The sequence below is a fragment of the Bombina bombina genome, chromosome 9, assembly GCF_027579735.1.
Source record: "Bombina bombina isolate aBomBom1 chromosome 9, aBomBom1.pri, whole genome shotgun sequence".
Taxonomy (NCBI): Eukaryota; Metazoa; Chordata; class Amphibia; order Anura; family Bombinatoridae; genus Bombina; species Bombina bombina.
Window position 1 is genome coordinate 267,733,086 of NC_069507.1, and position 20,205 is coordinate 267,753,290.

General features: G+C 38.0%; 1 protein-coding gene across 1 annotated transcript in view; it reads left to right on the forward strand.

The window, feature by feature from the left end:
• LOC128640578 (ovostatin-like) overlaps positions 1 to 20,205 on the forward strand; it is a 242,508-nt gene that overhangs the window by 16,619 nt on the left and 205,684 nt on the right. Inside the window, exons 6-16 of the mRNA XM_053693049.1 lie at positions 3,877 to 3,961; positions 8,939 to 9,068; positions 10,400 to 10,514; positions 11,137 to 11,246; positions 11,417 to 11,575; positions 12,049 to 12,282; positions 12,639 to 12,696; positions 15,289 to 15,431; positions 15,903 to 16,052; positions 17,593 to 17,763; positions 17,980 to 18,106. Coding sequence (XP_053549024.1) covers positions 3,877 to 3,961; positions 8,939 to 9,068; positions 10,400 to 10,514; positions 11,137 to 11,246; positions 11,417 to 11,575; positions 12,049 to 12,282; positions 12,639 to 12,696; positions 15,289 to 15,431; positions 15,903 to 16,052; positions 17,593 to 17,763; positions 17,980 to 18,106 — 1,482 coding nt within the window. The remainder of the gene's footprint in view (positions 1 to 3,876; positions 3,962 to 8,938; positions 9,069 to 10,399; positions 10,515 to 11,136; positions 11,247 to 11,416; positions 11,576 to 12,048; positions 12,283 to 12,638; positions 12,697 to 15,288; positions 15,432 to 15,902; positions 16,053 to 17,592; positions 17,764 to 17,979; positions 18,107 to 20,205) is intronic.

Sequence of the window (20,205 nt, forward strand, 5' to 3'; positions counted from 1 at the left end):
GTTTATTTTACAGGTAAATTTGTATTTATTTTAGCTAGGTAGTTATTAAATAGTTAATAACTATTTAATAACTATTCTACCTAGTTAAAATAAATACAAAGTTGACTTTAAAATAAAAGTTAACCCTAAGATGGCTACAATGTAATTATTAGTTATATTGTAGTTATCTTATGGTTTATTTAATAGGTAAGTATTTAGTTTTAAACAGGATTAATTTATTTAATTGTAGTAATTTTATTTGGTTTTATTTAAATTATATTTAAGTTAGGGGGGGTTAGGGTTAGACTTAGGTTTAGGGGTTAATAAATTTAGTATAGTGGTGGCGAAGTTGGGGTTGGAAGATTAGGGGTTAATAATTGTAGTTAGGTTGCGGTGACGTTGGGGGCAGCAGATTAGGGGTTAATAAATATAATGTAAGTGTCGGCGATGTTGGGGTCAGCAGATTATGGGTTCATAGGTATAATGTAGGTGGCGGCGGTGTCCGGAGCGGAAGATTAGGGGTTAATAATATAATGCAGGTGGCGACGATGTCGGGGTCGGCAGATTAGGGGCTAATAAGTGTAAGATTAGGGGTGTTTAGACTCGGGGTTCATGTTAGGGTTTTAGGTGTAGACAAATTTTTTATTTTCCTATAGGAAACAATGGGGCTGCGTTAAGAGCTGAACGCTGCTTTTTTGCAGGTGTTAGGTTTTTTTTCCAGCCGTCTCAGCCCCACTGTTTCCTATGGGGAAATCGTGCACGAGCACATTTAGCCAGTTTACCGCTACCGTAAGCCGCATTGGTATTAAGGTGAGATGTGGAGCTAAATTTTGCTCAACGCTCACTTTTCTGAGGCTAACGCCGGCTTGCAGACAACTCGTAATACCAGCACTGTCTTAAGTGAGTGGTGAGAAAAAAAGGCTCGTTAGCACCGCACACCATTACCGACAAAAACTCGTAATCTAGCCGGTATTGTTTAAAGTTATTCTAGAGAGCTTTTTCCTCTTTTTCTTATTTGAATGGCCAGAGAATAGTACCTTTTCACCTTTAGCTGGGATCCTACATATATATATATATTTATCTTTCTTTTTTCTATACATCCCACATTCTATATTGTGATTATATTGCTATTACATTGTTACCTCACAGAAAATGACACTAAATACAGTTCCTCCTCACTTTATCTTAGAGAAAACATGCAAAATCCAGTTTATCATTGAGGCCTAAAGGGGCTCTAGTCTTTAAAGTGAAAATCCATCTTGCCTCTTTTTGAAGCAAGCATTTATCCACATCACCTCCCCTAAAGTTAGGATCCCCACTGTCAATTGCTACAAATTTCATTGAAACAGGGTCGCCATCATGAAACTTGGTAACGTGTCTGGCTACATTAGTATCTCTTTTGTAGATAATGTCATCCCTATGCTCCTGTATTCTGTCCTTAACCCCTTAACGACGCAAGTCGTACAGGGTACGTCGCACACAACCTGGTCTTAAAAGACCAGCGACGTACCCTGTACGACATTAGGGGTTTAAAGCGGCTGGAAGCGATCCTGCTCGCTTCCAGCCGCTTTCCGGTTATTGCAATGATGCCTCGATATCGAGGCATCCTGCAATAACACCCCTTGGCCATCCGATGCAGAGAGAGCCACTCTGTGGCCCTCTCTGCACCAGACATTGATGGCCGGTATCGTTGGTGGGTGGGAGCCGACTTGGGAGGCGGGTGGGCGGCCATCGATGGGCCGGGTAATATAGAGGGGGACGGGATCAAGGGCGGAGCCGATGGGGGCGCGCACGGTAGGCGGCGGGCGGGCGCGTGCACGGGGCGGGAGCGGGTGGGAACCGCTACACTACAGAAAATATATTGTTATAAAAGTGGGGAAAGGGGTGTTTTAAGTTTAAAAAATAAATAAATCGAAGCTATCTAGGAGGGGGTGGGGGGTTGGTCTTTGGTGGGGGGGGGAGCTACACTACAGAAAAGGGGGAAAAAAAATAAAAAAAGCAACTATTTTATTCTAAACTGGGTACTGGCAGACAGCTGCCAGTACCCAAGGTGGCTCCCATTAAGGCAGAGGGGGAGGGTTAGAGAGCTGTTTGGTGGGGGATTAGTCAGGTTGGGGGCTAAGGGGGGGGGGGTCCTACACAGCAGCATATGTAAATATGCTTTTGTTAAAAAAAAGCCTAAATATACCTTTTATTTTAGTACTGGCAGAGTTGCTGCCAGTACTTAAGATGGCAGGGACAATTGTGGGGTGGGGGCGGAAAGAGAGCTGTTTGGGAGGGATCAGGGGGTCTGATGTTTCAGGTGGGAGGCTGAGCTCTACACTAAAGCTAAAATTAACCCTACAAGCTACCTAATTAACCCCTTCACTTCTAACCATAATACACGTGTGATGCGCAGCGGCATTTAACAGCCTTCTAAGTACCAAAAAGCAACGCCAAAGCCATATATGTCTGCTATTTCTGAACAAAGGGGATCCCAGAGAAGCATTTACAACCATTTGTGCCATAATTGCACAAGCTGTTTGTAAATGATTTCAGTGAGCAACCTAAAACTGTTAAAAATGTAACGTTTTTTTTAATTTGATCGCATTTGGGGGTGAAATGGTGGCATGAAATATACCAAAATGGGCCTAGATCAATACTTGGGGTTGTCTACTACACTACACTAAAGCTAAAATTACCCCAAAAAGCTCCCTACATGCTCCCTAATTAACCCCTTCACTGCTGGGCATAATACAGCCATATATGTCTGCTTTTTCTGAACAAAGGGGATCCCAGAGAAAAATTTACAACCATTTATGCCATAATTGCACAAGCTGTTTGTAAATAATTTCAGTGAGAAACCGAAAGTTTGTGAAAATATTTTTGGTGAACATCCTAGGTTGTTCTTGCTGATTGGTGGATAAATCCATCCATTAATAAAAAAGTGCTGTCCATATTACCGAACCAAAAAAAAGCTTAGATGCCTTCTTTTTCAAATAAAGATAGCAAGAGAATGAAGACAAATTGATAATAGGAGTAAATTACAAAGTTGATTAAAATTGCATGCTCTATCTGAATCACAAAAGAAAAAAATTGAGTTCAGTGTCCCTTTAAGGATGTGTTTTGTTTTCCCTGTATACAAATATTGACATGAACAATGTAAGAGATATACAACCCCTGTTGATTTACAATTAAAAAAATATTGTAAATCAAATTCTTTCTCACAGTTTCCTGAGATTTTTTTTTTATCTTTTCCATAAAGGGGCAATATACACAATTTCCACGGGGAAAATTCCCTTTCAAACCTTAAATTTGAATCAACCAATCTGCTGGGGAGGGACAAATCTGCTTTACACTAGTTTGTCTTTTAAGCTCGGTGCTTTTCTATCAGTCAATGAGCGATATTCTCCCACAATTTCTTTTTTTTTCTATCATCCAACTGCAGAAGGTGCCAATTGTTTGAAAGAGCTGACCTTAAATAATTCCACTGTGAATGTTTTTAGAAACCTTAGGATTCCCTGTTCCTTTACTGGCTTTTCAGAATGTAGGATCTAGTTGTGGCTCCTCCCTTGTCTACAGGGCGGCACTCAATCACAAGCTGTATATAGCTGTACAGTGTTAAGGTTATAATAAAACTTATGTGTACAAAGTATATAAGTAAAGAAGGTGATCATACCGGCGCAAATAATCCCAAAGAAAAACAAAAAGGCCAATCTGTTGAGTAAGTCCCAGTTCTATATCAAAGTTGAGCAGCTTTCCACAAGACGCCCGGCAAACCTTGGTATTTGAAATGACATCTGCTTATCTCTGTCAGTCCTTCTTTTAGTCTGTTTGTCTTGAGGCCTTGTGCACTGCAATGCTTCATCTGTCTCCTCAAGCAGTGTTTGAATAACTGGATTGTTTTTTCTTGTGCAGTGCTGCCCAGATACAGCATTAATGTGGCTTCTCCCAGGACCTTAAGTGTATTGGCAGAAACTCTAATATTCAATGTTACAGCTACGTAAGTTAATATCTTGGTCACTTGCAAACCTCTCTATATCTCTCTCCTTCTTCTAAGTGAATTCCTCATTACAACTGTCCTAGGCATAATAATTAGACTTTATCTAAAAGTATTTTTTTCAGCCGAATGAATCACAATGTAAATGTTCCATGTGCTTATGTTACATTCAGGAGGCTAGTAATCTTTATTAAACATATATTTGTTTGCAATTGTATTCAAACAATACAAGTTTTACAGTTGTATTCAAACAATAAAGTTTTGCAGTTGTATTCAAACAATAAAGTTTTGCAATTGTATTCAAACAATAAAGTTTTGCAATTGTATTCAAACAATAAAAGTTTTGCAATTGTATTTAAACAATAAAGTTTTGCAATTGTATTCAAACAATAAAGTTTTGCCATCTTAATAACCAAGTAACATGTAATTTGTGCTTATTTATCACAAATATTAAACATGCACATATTCATTTTTCCCTACAGTATTCCTCTATCACTTTTCATGTAAATCAATCTCAAACTTTACATTCTTATCTATACAAGGGACTGTCATACATAACAGGACATGTAATAAATCTTTTCTAAAAGAAGACAATAATGTATCTGAAATTATCTGCATATAAAGTACATTTAACTGTAAATAACTGTCTCTGTGTCAGACAGTGCTGTTACCAATACACATTAAATTTTAACATTAAAGGGACACTGAATCCAATTTTTTTCTTTTGTGATTCAGATAGAGCATGACATTTTAAGCAAATTTCTAATTTACTCCTATTATCAAATTTTCTTCATTCTCTTGGTATCTTTATTTGAAATGCAAGAATGTTAGTTTAGATGCTGGCCCATTTTTGGTGAACAACCTGGATTGTTCTTGCTGATTGGTGATTAAATTAATCCATCAATAAATAAGCGCTGTCCAGAGTTCTGAACTAATAAAAAAGCTTAGATGCCTTCTTTTTCAAATTAAGATACCAAGAGAACAAAGAGAAATTGATAATAGGAGTAAATTAGAAAGTTGCTTAAAATTGCTGCTCTATCTAAATCATAAAAGAAAAAATTTGGGTTCAGTGTCCCTTTAACATTATATAGCATCTAACACCAATGAATACTGCATTAATAAAATAATTTAAAAAGTGTTTGCAATGAATACTACATTAATAAAATAATTTAGAAGTAACTGGAATGAATAATAAATTAATAAAATAATTTAGAAGTAACTGGAATGAATACTACATTAATAAAATAATTTAGAAGTAACTGGAATGAATACTACATTAATAAAATAATTTAGAAGTAACTGTAATGAATACTACATTAATAAAATAATTTAGAAGTAACTGGAATGAATAATAAATTAATAAAATATTTTAGAATTAACTGGAATAAATAATGCATTAATAAAATAATTTAGAAGTAACTGGAATGAATAATACATTAATAAAATAATTTAGAAGTAACTGGAATGAATAATACATTAATACAATAATTTAGAAGTAACTGGAAAGAATAATAAATTAATAAAATAATTTAGAAGTAACTGGAATGAATACTACATTAATAAAATAATTTAGAAGTAACTGCAATGAATACTACATTAATAAAATAATTTAGAAGTAACTGGAATGAATAATAAATTAATAAAATAATTTAGAAGTAACTGGAATGAATAATAAATTAATAAAATAATTTAGAAGTAACTGGAATGAATACTACATTAATAAAATAATTTAGAAGTAACTGGAATGAATAATAAATTAATAAAATAATTTAGAAGTAACTGGAATGAATAATACATTAATACAATAATTTAGAAGTAACTGGAAAGAATAATAAATTAATAAAATAATTTAGAAGTAACTGGAATGAATACTACATTAATAAAATAATTTAGAAGTAACTGCAATGAATACTACATTAATAAAATAATTTAGAAGTAACTGGAATGAATAATAAATTAATAAAATAATTTAGAAGTAACTGGAATGAATAATAAATTAATAAAATAATTTAGAAGTAACTGGAATGAATACTACATTAATAAAATAATTTAGAAGTAACTGGAATGAATAATAAATTAATAAAATAATTTAGAAGTAACTGGAATGAATAATAAATTAATAAAATAATTTAGAAGTAACTGGAATGAATACTACATTAATAAAATTATTTAGAAGTAGCTGGAGCCTTACAATCTTATTTTTATTACCTCAGACATATTTACAGATCAACTGATTCATTAAATATAGAAATGTTAACATATCTCTCTTATTTTCTCCCATCTGACATTTTGCACATGTAATAAAGCTGTACATAAAATATCTCTTTTACACCTGAAGTGTTTTGTGTGGTATATCTTTAGGCATACCTGTTAAACAGGAAATAAGGAGAAAGGGTGTGTACTTCACAGAATCCTCAATGGTTATGAGGTAAAACAAAAACAGTCTCTTTGCTCCACCCATGATCTCCCACAATCCTTCAGGATCATAAGTCCATGTCAAAATAAGAGTCCCATGCTCTCACAACAGAGAGTTGCATTCTCATAGTAAATTATTACAAAATAGGAGTCCTATGCTCTCACAACAGATTTGCATTCTCATAGTAAATTATTACAAAATAGGAGTCCTATGCTCTCACAACAGAGAGTTGCATTCTCATAGTAAATTATTACAAAATAGGAGTCCTATGCTCTCACAACAGAGAGTTGCATTCTCATAGTAAATTATTACAAAATAGGAGTCCTATGCTCTCACAACAGAGAGTTGCATTCTCATAGTAAATTATTACAAAATAGGAGTCCTATGCTCTCACAACAGAGAGTTGCATTTTCATAGTAAATTATTACAAGCACCATATAAAACACATACAATTAAACAAACTTCTTTCAATATGAAACATGAAAAATGCATAAAACAATATACAATTGTGCACATATATTTTATGTGTCACACTTACAGTTAACAAGGATATGTTTCCTTCTCAGTTAAAGCCCAGAAGAGGTGAACAGACACTCCTCGCATGAATGTCAACACTTGTATCTCCTCGCATGAATGTCAACACTTGTATCTCCTCGCATGAATGTCAACACTTGTATCTCCTCGCATGAATGTCAACACTTGTATCTCCTTGCATGAATGTCAACACTTGTATCTCCTCGCATGAATGTCAACACTTGTATCTCCTTGCATGAATGTCAACACTTGTATCTCCTCGCATGAATGTCAACACTTGTATCTCCTTGCATGAATGTCAACACTTGTATCTCCTCGCATGAATGTCAACACTTGTATCTCCTCGCATGAATGTCAACACTTGTATCTCCTCGCATGAATGTCAACACTTGTATCTCCTCGCATGAATGTCAACACTTGTATCTCCTCGCATGAATGTCAACACTTGTATCTCCTCGCATGAATGTCAACACTTGTATCTCCTCATATGAATGTCAACACTTGTATCTCCTCATATGAATGTCACCACTTGTATCTCCTCATTTGAATGTCACCACTTGTATCTCCTCATATGAATGTCAACACTTGCATCTCCTTACATACATGTCAAGACTTGCATCTCCTCATATACATGTCAACACTTGTATATCCTCACATTAATGTTAACACTTGCATCTCTTTAATTGCATCTCCTCACTTACTTACATGTCAACACTTGCATCTCCTCACATGTCAACAACATTTGTATCTCCTTGCTTACATCTGAACACTTTTATCTCCTAGCTTAAATCTTAACACTTTTACCTCCTTACTTAAATCTCAACAATTGTATATCCTTACTAGCATCTCAACATTTCTATCTCCTCACTTAAATCTCAACACTTGTATCTTCTCACTTACATCTCCTCACTTGAATGTCTTTAGTTACATCTTAATACTTGTATTATATCTCCTCACTTACAACTCAACACTTGTATCTCCCCACTTATATGCGAACAGTTACTTGTATATCTTCACTTACATGTCAACACTTGTATCTTTTTACTTACATCTCAACACTTACTTGTATCTCCTCACTTGCATGCCAACACTTGTATCTCCTCACTTACATCTAAACACTTGTATCTCCTCACTTATATGCAAACAGTTACTTGCATCTCTTCACTTACATGTCAACACTTGTATCTTCTCACATCTCAACACTTACTTGTATCTCCTCACTTGCATGCCAACACTTGTATCTCCTCACTTACATCTCAACACTTACTTGTATCTCCTCACTTGCATGCCAACACTTGTAGCTCCTCACTTACATCTCAACACTTACTTGTATCTCCTCACTTACATGCCAAAACTTGTATCTCCTCACTTAAGTCTCAACAGTTTTTCCTCCTCAATTACATGTCAACACTTGCATCTCCTCACTTATATCTCAACACGTGTATCTTCTCTCTTCTCAAAACGTTCTATCCTTGCTTAAATCTTAACACTTTTACCTCCTTATTAAATCTAAAGCAACTGTATCTCCTTCAAGGCACCTAAACATTTCTATCTCCTCACTTGAATGTCCTCAGTTACATCTTAATACTTGTATTGTATCTCCTCACTTACAACTCAAAACCTGTATATCCTCACTTACATATCCTCACTTAGATCTCATGTATCTTCTCACTGCAACCCCAGTTGCATCTATTACATTTTTATCTTATCACTTGCATCACATCTTCTCACCTCCTATATCTCCACATTTTTATCTACTCTCTTGCATCTTCACACCCGTTTCTCTACACCGGAGTCTTGTCATCTTCATCCCCATGCTGTATTTCCTTAACTGGAATCCACAACAGTATCTCCTCCACTGCATCTCCACACCTGTGTTTCTACACCTGCATCTTCCCACCTACATCTATATAACTGCATCTAATCCACTTTTATCTTCTCACCTGCATCCTCAAAATAATTTAATCTGCTCAAATCACATTCAAATGGTGTCCTGACCCTGTAAGGCATTATTCTTGCTTCACTCTCAGATATACATATGGTCAACCAGTCCCAGGCTTGGTCACAGGCAGTTGGTGTCGGAAGCCAAGTTACTATTATGGCAGAAGGAGAAACTGTAACAAAAACAAAGATGGCATCTGCGATGATATCAAAGGAAAAGTAAGTTGCCATTAATCTCTCATAAACACTTTTATACAGTATGTGCTTTTTGTCAAGAAATTACACTAATAACGCCTTCCATGATTGATTGCTTGTTTGTCCTTGTACCACAGCAGCTGCTTTACATAATGCCAGTGTGAGCTGCCTGTCTTCACACTACTGTTATGTACGCCTACGTAGTAGTCTATAAAGCTCCTATTAAAATAAAACAGCTGAAGATCTTTATTGTTTATACTGATGGACTTTCAAATCCACTTTCTGTACGTGTGGGCGTACAAGCTGTAAGTGTGGTTTACACTTATTGGTGTTTAACTCTAGAGAGTATGTTAGTTCCTATAAGGCAATACATCATTTATCAAGCCCCATGGTTTACTCTGTGTATCTTTTACTTCCATGAAGATCTGTGAAATTATCATTTTGATTTATTTTTTCTAATTTAAACTGCATGCCATCTAACGGATCAGAATGGCTTGGAAAATGAGGTGGGATAGATACAATGTTATTGCACAGGGAATCTGATAGATTGGAATTAGGGCATAGTGTAATGTGTTTTATATTTAAAACTAAAAAATAAATAAAATATATTATTGTTAAAATGTGAACTTTGCATGTGCTTTTCAAATGGTTTTGATCACAGATCTGTTGGATAACAATGAAAAAGAAGTTGACTTTTCTGATAAGAAATTGAGAATTAAGTGGTATTAAAATATTCACCTAACTTTTTTGGTTTATTTTTTTGGTAGTCTTACAGCCTTGATGATTTACTTTGATGTTATTCAATAAGTGCTTAAAAGATACCGCTAGGATTGTGATAAATCAACACTGATTATAAAAACATCTACAACTTGAGTATTTGAGCACATTTTGACCTAGAACAACTAATTTGTCTGTGCCTTAGGGGCAGAAGATTTTAAAGGGTAGTGCTATTATGCCATGATGCCTTCATACATTTATGCTCTTTATATGTTTTTTTATTTTTTATTACAAATCAATGACCCCTGGTTGTCTTGTGGAGGCGCAAGATACTTCCGTGTGTCACTGTTCTCCAGTTTTATAAGATATATGAAAAAAATATGAACATTACTTTTTTGATGGTATCAGGGTTTGGGGGGGGGGGGCAGATTTCCAAATGCTTTGGGTAGGGTGAAGACTAAATAGTGGACTGATTGGATTTGAATCAATATCTGTTAAACAATAAAATGTAAATAGATTACAGAAAACACTGAGAATATGAGTTTTTGATAGTTGAAAAGCAAATGTAAAAAAAAATTCTGAAGACTTCCTGTGCAAACGTATTGTCTTTTTATTGTCTCTATCCTTTATTTTGGTAGCTCGGCCCTGACGGGACATACAATGGAATCCTTGATCTTGCCTCATTTCATATGCAACTATCAGGTTTTGAGATGAGCCTCACATTAGACATCACCGTGACAGAGGAAGGCACAGGTAATAAATCAAACTCAACACTGTAAACTCAGAGATTTTAAAAACCTCCTAGGTTTAGCGTTCAACTAAGAATACCAAGAGAACAGAGCAAAATTGGTGATAAAAGTAAATTGGAAAGTTGTTTAAAATTACATTCCCTATTTAAATCATGACAGTTTTTTTTTGGACTTGACTGTCCCTTTAAAGCATGATTTCTTGGTGACCCTAAGTTACTTTGGTAGAACCAATAGGCTTCTTCTTTAGCATGTCCCCTTTTGCCAGTACCTATATTATTTGATGACGATCATTTACTAAATAATGGGGAAGGAGATGACATTTGGGTAATTGGTTTGTAGGGTAACATTAGAACTTGACCACATGGTACCTGGAGAGGGTCCTTAATGAATCTAGGAAGCAGAAAATGGGTGCTGAATAAAAATATATTCTTTGGGAAGAACACAGGAATTTTGATGATAATTTGTTTCCATGGTGCTACTTGCAAATACTATCCTAGCATAAATGATTCTTGAACACTTAATCTATGCGTTCTGTTGATTTCATAAACCTCAGTAAATGAATGTTCATTTAATAAATGGGATGATCTAATGTTTAGTTACTTGACTTTACCTGTGTGTTTGACCAGGGGTCCAAGTCACAGAAAGTCGCTATGTGCAAATCACCAGCCAACTTGCCAAAATCCGTTTTGAGTCCATGAACCCAAACTACAAGAGAGGGATCCCTTATGTTGTTATGGTGAGTCACAAAGACCTGGCACCCTATGACAGAAGGCAAGTATTTCCTCTAAATCATTATTTATAAAGGTTTGTTGCTTCACTTATGATATTAATGAAACAACAGAAATCAGACAGCAAAGTCTCAGCTCTTTGAACTACTGGGACCAACTCCATATGTCTCTGTTACAGATAAAGCTGATGGATGAAAGTGACCGACCCATGCCTAATAAAGAGATTGAGCTGGAGATTGAAGGGGAGACAAATCAGAAAGTAACCACAGATGAAGCTGGAAAAGCAGAATATGCCATTGATACGTCCAGCTTTGTAAGGACAAATTTTACACTGAAGGTGCGTACACCAAGACAATAGTGCCATGTACAATCCCCTTAAGCAGGGGCATATATTTATCTAGGCTAGCTAGGCCTGTGCCTAGGGCAGGAGTATTGAGGGTGAGCCAGTTATAAAAGAGCAAGGGGTAGCCAGTTGCCTTGTTACTTTGTGGGGGTAAATGACCCTCTGTGTGTCCCTGGGCTCTAGCTAGGAGAAATAAATTAGGCAGATTTGGCTTTGAATTGTTGTGAGTGAGTGGGGGAGGGTGGGAAATTAGATTCCACAGCAACTAGGACAGTTTCTTCCATGCCCTTGCTGCTGTTTGACCTTCGTCATGCAAGAAATGTTTACATCTCTTTCTATTTTTGCATTAAAAAACCCCAAATCAAACCAAATACCAGTTATGCCTTCCTTATGAGTAATAACCCATTTGTCTTCTAGATATGGGTCCCACTGTATAGTCTTCTCATTGACATGTTCTTAACCCACAGGCCAGTTACCAGGATCCTGACCAATGTTATTACACATCGTGGAGGGAATACCCTGACTACCCTACAGCTGAATATACAATCCAGAGATTTTATTCCCAGAGTGGAAGCTTTGTGCAGGTGCTGCCCCCTAAGGGGGAGATGAGGTGTGGACAAAATTACAACATTGATGTGCAGTACATATTGACCATGGCAGGAGTCGGCAAAGGTGCCGAAAAAGCCACCTTCTACTTCTTGGTGAGTTTCAGTTTCAGGGGCACATTCCAGACACCTGCCAAGTTGTTAGGGCTGTTATGTTTAAAAAGGTTTTTCATATATATTTTTTTAATAAATCTGTTTTCCCATAAAGCTTACGGAGACCTGCCCCTCTCCACCAATAATACAGAGGCAAGGTCCTTATCATCCAGTGAGGATTAGTACAAAGCAAATACTGCATAATTAGAGCAAATACATGACGATGTAGTGACACAAAATCTATAGTTTCAGAGCCCTATGTCATTCCTCTTTATGTCACACGTGCACCTACAGCTTGTGTCTGACTCATAGACTTGGTAACTAGTAGATTATATGTAATAAAATGTCTGATTTCCCAGGTGATGTCACGGGCAGAGATTGTACACTATGGGCAGCAGGAAGTTGACTTTAAAGAGTGTAAGTAACTTTGTCTAACAGACATGAAGATGCGTTATTTAGTTCTCTTACACATATATAGGGGTTGATTCCAATCCATTAGGTAACATGCCTTGGGATTTCAGTTTTTTTTATCAAGGCAATGCCACTGAAATCAATCAAAATAGCTTTTGTAATGTTTTTTCTTATTTCCTGACAAAAAGTCTGATATTTTTTCAGACTCGCCAGAAACACCAGTTATGAAGCAGTGGTCTAAAGACTGCTACTCCATAACCTGCCCGCCTGCTCTGAGGAGGCGGACTGACTATGGGGCCTATTTAGGAAAGGCCTGTCGGACATGATCCGACACTGCGGATCATGTTCGACAGACCTCGCTGAATGCGGAGAGCAATACGCTCTCCACATTCAGCATTGCACCAGCAGCTCTTATGAGCAGTGGGGTGTCAATCAACCCAATCGTATTCGATCGGCGAAACACGGGCCCTCTCCATAAGGAGCTTGATAAATGGGCCCCAAAGAATGTTTATTTAGTTGTGCTGTTAATTATAAAATGATTTAAAATGACACGAAAGTGCATTTATTCACATTACAACTGAATCTGTTATTTTGCCCTTTTGTGTTTGAGTATAATTTGCTTTATGTCGTTTCTAGAACCCCACATGAAAAGTCTGCTTTACTTGGTTTTCTTAGGGGTTAGGTTGTAGTTCACTTGCAATTTGGGTAAATTTTAGGGACATAAAACCCAAGAGATAGCAAAATTCTAATTTACTTCTGTTATCTAATTTGCTTCATTTTCTTGGCATCTGGGTAGGCTCAGGAGCAGCAATACAGCGCTGGGAGCTAGCTGCTGATTGGTGGCTGTAAATATATGCCTCTTGTTATTGTCTTGTGTTTAGCTAACTCCCAGTAGTGCATCAATAAAGGATGCTATAAGAATAAAGTATGCATGGGCAGTCGGATGCTTCATTAGTAGTTAAATGTGGAAGGTGGGGGCTGCTCGTGGTATTCGGGTCTTCTCGGAGCCAGATTCCTTCTTGTACAGCACACAAAGATCAGGATTTCTACAGATCTCAGTGTACTGCACTTTCACAAGAAGGAATCTGGCTCCAAAAAAAGCTGAATGCCACAAGCAGTTGCCGCATTCAGATACTAACAAAGCACGCGATTGCCCATGCCTAGAATGAAGCAAATTCAATAGCAGAAGTCATTAGGAAAGTTCTTTAAAATTGTATGTTCTGTTTGAGTCCAGAAAGAAAAATGTAGGGTTTTATATACTTTTAAAGGGACATAAAAGACTGGCTGTACACTGGGGCTGTTCATGATTTAGGAAAGAAAATAAAACACTTGAGTTCAGTGGCGTTACTGGGGGGGGGCGGGCCGCACCCGGGTGACACCCTCCAGGGGGTGACACAAAATTATTATTTTTTTTTTTTTAATTTTATTGAAATTCAAAGAAACACAATGTTGAGATGCATAGATTTTTTTTATTAGAGGGGCTGGCATTTGTGAACATTGGTGGGACTGGGGAAGTTGTAGACACACAATTTTTTTTCCCCTTGAGCCAGTGCTGCAATTTCAACAAATAGTTTTCCCGGCTGCTTTTGCTTGTTTGTACTTTGCTTCTCCCCTGCCCAATTTCGCTATGAATGTTGTGGGCATGCCGTGGGGCTTGCAAAGTTGCACTGCTAGCCTAAACCTGCCTGCCTATCTGTGCTCACTGCTCAGGGACATGTGGAGCAGTGGAGTCACTCACTGTGCTGTCTCTCTAAACGGGAACTGGCAAATCATGAGGGGATGCCTGGCACCTGACCGCATGACTGTTTGACACTGTCTTTAAAGTGAAGGAGCCACGTATGATGCCCACCAGACCATTACGGTTACGGTACACTAAGTGCACACTGAACAGGTAGGAGGGCGGGCGGGGGTCTGGGGGTGGGCAGAGTGCAGAGGTGATTGGCCATAAGAAGCGGTAGGCACGCGGCCCGGGCTGTGCACTTACAGGCTTGGAACAGAGTCAGAGAGCAGAATTTTCATAGTTTGCGCCTAAACCTTTTCTTTTAGTGATTTATTTTTAGAGTGCTCTGTTTATCTTTCATTTGATGCTCTGCTGAGCCAGGGAGCAGCTCTAGGCATGAGCTTTATAATTAATGCAGTGCAGTTTACATATTTTGTAAGTGTGTGTCTGAGTTTTTGTGTGTGTGTGTCTCAGTGTTTTTGTGTGTGTGTGTCTGAGTGTGTTTCCGAGTGTTTGTGTGTGCATCTGAGTATGTTTTTAAGTGTGTCCGAGTGTTTGTATGTGTGTTTGCCTGTGTTTTTGTGTGTGTCTGCTTTCTGGGGGGGGGGTGACACCATAACTTACTGCACCGGGTGACACCAACCCTAGTGACGCCACTGCTTGAGTTGAATACAAAGTTTTTACATAATAAACTCTAATGGGGTGAAATTGAGGCTGTAGCTGCCTCTGTGCATTGGACACTAAATCCAGGGTTACCACTGTAAATCTGGGTTAGATAGATCACTAGATCACATTGTATCTATAGAACAGATCTTAGAGGACACAGTCCGGGTACCTTCTTGGCACAAGGGTAAAGCTTTTTCCCTCTCTTCTTGCAGCAGTGAGCAGCTCATTTTCATTTGATCTCCCCATTACCGCTAGCTTTGCCCCCAGTGCTGATTTTGTTGTATACAGCATCCTGCAGAAAGAGATCATTGTGGACACTGTACGCCTAAGCATAGAGAAATGCTTCAAAAATGAGGTAGGTCTCATCTTACAGCTTAATGTCCAGATGAGTAAGTCTGTGTGGTCACTGTTGGATTTGTCACAAACAATGACAAATGTTGTACACATGAAATCTAACCCAAGCCTTAACCCTAACTGTATGTCCAACCCTATCCTAAACCTATCCACAACCCTAACTGTAACTCCAACTATAACCCTAATTCCAATCCTAGCCTAACCTTAACTGTAGCCCTAACACTAAATTTCAACCTAACTCTAGCTGTAACTCCAACCCTAGCCCTAACACTAACTTTTACCGTTATACCAATTAACCCTTGGTAAAACATGACAGATTTAAATCTATATAGAAGAGATGACAATGTATGTTTATAATTTTGTTACAATTTCTCAAAATAGAGTTTCTCTAATGCAACATTACTCTCTGGAAATACTCTGTGGACAAACTTCTAGGTGTCCTACAGTAATTGTTACATTTCTGATGCTTTAGGTATCTCTGAGCTTCTCTGAAGAACAAGGAGCTCCGGCCTCCAGCGTTGACCTGCTGTTCACAGGAGCTGCTGACTCCCTCTGTGCCTTTAGAGTTATTGACTATAGCCTCATGCTGCTCAATCCGTATGAGTCCTTCTCAGCTGAAAGTGTGAGTACTAACAAGTACACAGCTGCCTTCATAACTCACCTACTGTTCAACGTTTAAGACGGCTGGACAGGAACTTTATTTTGCTGTCAGATTTGCTTATTTTCCTCAAAAAGACATCACCGATGGCACACGTAGACAGATGGGATATAGAATACACAGATAGTAGGCAGAGGACTACATGACTGGCAGAAAATAAATAATCTCAAGAATATAAAAATGTAATTTTTTGTTGTAATGAAGATGTCTAAATACTGTATGAACAAATGGCAGTAAAACATAATTTATCCAACTCCAGACCTTGGTGCCACAGGTCAGGTTTGCACCAGCAGAGTTGGGTTCCCAAGACAGAGGATTACTATAGAGAATCCAGGAGTTATTTGATGATCATTAAACTACTTTAGAAGTCATTTGCACATCATCAGACATTATCAGGCTTGTAAAGTCATCAGCTAAGGTAAAATTCTGATGGCTTCAGAATGATCGGCAGATTACCTTACTGATTGCTTCACAAGCATGAACAACCAGGTAATGGACTCTAGAGTCATCTCATTTTGATATTTCGGCCTGTGGGTAAACTTCAGAATGACTCCAGGAAGATCATCCTTTTTGACTAGGGTTACTATGTATCAGCTGATATGACTATCCAATAAACAAGAGCACAAGCAACCTGAATGTAAGGATGGTTTACATCCAATAACTGGTAACTCATGGGTAGGGCCCTCTTCATCTTATTTCTTTCCAATGGCATAGAGAGTCCACAAATCCATTCTAATTACTAGTCGGAATTCAACTCCTGGCCACCAGGAGGAGGCAAACAACACCCCAGCACAGCTTTAAGATCCCTCCCACTTCCCATAAACCGCCATTCATTCTTTGCCTTTGTACATCATGGAGGTGTGTTCGAAGATGGTGTTTTGAGTCCGCCTGTCTTGTTTCATCCCCTTTCCATTCTGTGTCCTCTAGCTTGGTTCCCACTAGTAATTAGAATGGATTTGTGGAATCTCCATTCCATTGGAAAGAAAACAAAATTTATGCTTACCTGATAAATTATTTTCTTTCCTGGCATGGAGAGTCCACGATCCACCCTTGTCTAAGTTCAAGACGGCTTATTATTTTTGTTTCTTCTAGACTTCTAGCACCTCTATATCCTTTGTGTCCTCTTCTCTTTCCATATTCCTTTGGCTGAATAACTGGGAGTTTATGGGAAGTGGGAGGGATCTTAAAGCTATGCTGGGGCGTTCTTTGCCTCCTCCTGGTGGCCAGGAGTTGAACTCCCACTAGTAATTAGAATGGATTTGTGGACTCTCCATGCCAGGAAAGAAAATAATTTATCAGGTAAGCATAAATTTTGTTTATTCATGTATTTGTCATTTTATTGTATCTACACTGTAATCATGTGCCTGTATCATAGTGCTGATCATAATAATAATAGCAAACATCAAACAGGGTAGAATCCCGCTGAAATTGGGGTGATCAAGGCCTGAAGATGAACAGAACAGGCAAGGAGGACTCATATGTTGGATCTGTCTGTGCCTTTCAGGTGTACAATTCCATGAGATATCGCTCTCTCTATGGATACTATGTAAACAGATTTAATGTGGAGGACACAGAGCCCCCCTGTGATGATCCTGATAAACAAATATTTTACAATGGAAATTATTATGTGCCAGTGAGCAGTGAACGTGAAGGAGACTCCTACCAAAAAGTCAAGGTAAGTGTGGGAGATCACAGACATTAGCTAGATGGGCATAGCAAGGGGTAGTTAGTGGGACATATATGATCCACAACTTGAGATATCTGCACAGGACGACCATGAAAAGCAAAGTATATCAACAGTAGGCTGACGGGGGTGACTAGGTACTGACTGCTTAGCTGCTGACAGTAATTACAGATGATGATCTCTATGCTGCCTCTCCATGTCTTGTAGAAACTCGGGCTGGTGTTTGGGACACAGGCCAGGCTAAGAAAACCCATGGTTTGTAAAAAAGAAACACAGCAACATGTTTATCCATTGATCATGGAGTCCAGTTCTCTAAGGGGTTTCTCTCCAGCAGGTACTACATTAAGCACAGATGCGGGTGTTTGCCAGTGTGCATGTGCACATGTACGTGTGTGCGTGTTACTGTTCATGTGTATGGGTGGGTACGTATGTGCATGTGTATATGTGCATTAGTTTTTATGTGTATGTATGTATATGAGCATGTATACAGTATATATGTGTTATTGTACATGTATGTATATGGTCATCAGTGTAGATGTGAGTTAGTGTGTATGTACATGTGTATATGTGCGTTAGTGTGTTTAAGCATGTGCATATGGGTGCACATTAGTGTGTGTGTGTGTGCGTTAGTGTGTATGTGCATGTGTATATGGGCGTTAGTGTGTATATGCACGTGTATGTGTGCTTATGTGTGTATGTGCATTGGTGTGTATGTGGCATGTGTATATGTGCATTGGTGTGTATGTGCATGTGTGTTGTGTAGATGTGAGTTAGTGTGTATGTGTGTGTGTATATGTGCGTTAGTGTGTTTAAGCATGTGCATATGGGTGCGCGTTAGTGTGTGTGTGTGCGTTAGTGTGTATGTGCATGTGTATATGTGCGTTAGTGTGTATATGCATGTGTATGTGTGCTTAAGTGTGTATGTGCATTGGTGTGTATGTGCATGTGTATATGTGCGTTAGTGTGTATATGCATGTGTATGTGTGCTTAAGTGTTTATGTGCATTGGTGTGTATGTGCACCTGTTTTTGCTTGTGTGTGTTAGTATGTGTATTTCTGTATGTTGTTATAAGGGTGCGTGTATGCTTGTGTGTGTATATGTATGGATCTGATTGTATTTGCTTGTCTATATGTGTATATATTCTCGTGCGTGTATGCTTGTGTGTGTATGTATGGTTCTCTGTGTATGTGTATGTCTGTGTGTTTAAATAAGCGTGCGTGTATGCTTGTGTGTGTATGTATGGTTCTGTTTGTATGTGTGTGTCTGTGTGTTTATATAAGCGTGCGTGTATGCTTGTGTGTGTTTGTATGGCTCTGTTTGTATGTGTGTGTCTGTGTGTTTATAGAAGCGTGCGTGTATGCTTGTGTGTGTATGTATGGTTCTGTTTGTATGTGTGTGTCTGTGTGTTTATATAAGCGTTTGTGTATGCTTGTGTGTGTATGTATGGTTCTGTTTGTATGTGTGTGTCTGTGTGTTTATATAAGCATGCGTGTATGCTTGTGTGTGTATGTATGGTTCTGTTTGTATGTGTGTGTCTGTATGTTTATATAAGCTTGCGTGAAGGCTTGTGTGTGTATGTATGGTTCTGTTTGTATGTGTGTGTCTGTATGTTTATATAAGCGTGCGTGTATGCTTGTGTGTGTATGTATGGTTCTGTTTGTATGTGTGTGTCTGTGTGTTTATATAAGCGTTTGTGTATGCTTGTGTGTGTATGTATGGTTCTGTTTGTATGCGTGTGTCTGTGTGTTTATATAAGCGTGCGTGTATGCTTGTGTGTGTATGTATGGTTCTGTTTGTATGTGTGTGTCTGTATGTTTATATAAGCGTGCGTGAAGGCTTGTGTGTGTATGTATGGTTCTGTTTGTATGTGTGTGTCTGTGTGTTTATATAAGCGTTTGTGTATGCTTGTGTGTGTATGTATGGTTCTGTTTGTATGTGTGTGTCTGTGTGTTTATATAAGCGTGCGTGTATGCTTGTGTGTGTATGTATGGTTCTGTTTGTATGTGTGTGTCTGTATGTTTATATAAGCGTGCGTGAAGGCTTGTGTGTGTATGTATGGTTCTGTTTGTATGTGTGTGTCTGTATGTTTATATAAGCGTGCGTGTATGCTTGTGTGTGTGTATGTATGGTTCTGTTTGTATGTGTGTGTCTGTATGTTTATATAAGCGTGCGTGAAGGCTTGTGTGTGTATGTATGGTTCTGTTTGTATGTGTGTGTCTGTGTGTTTATATAAGCGTTTGTGTATGCTTGTGTGTGTATGTATGGTTCTGTTTGTATGTGTGTGTCTGTGTGTTTATATAGCGTGCGTGTGTGCTTGTGTGTGTATCTATGGTTTTGTTTGTATGTGTGTGTCTGTATGTTTATATAAGCGTGCGTGTATGCTTGTGTGTGTATGTATGGTTCTGTTTGTGTGTTTATATAAGCGTTCGTGTA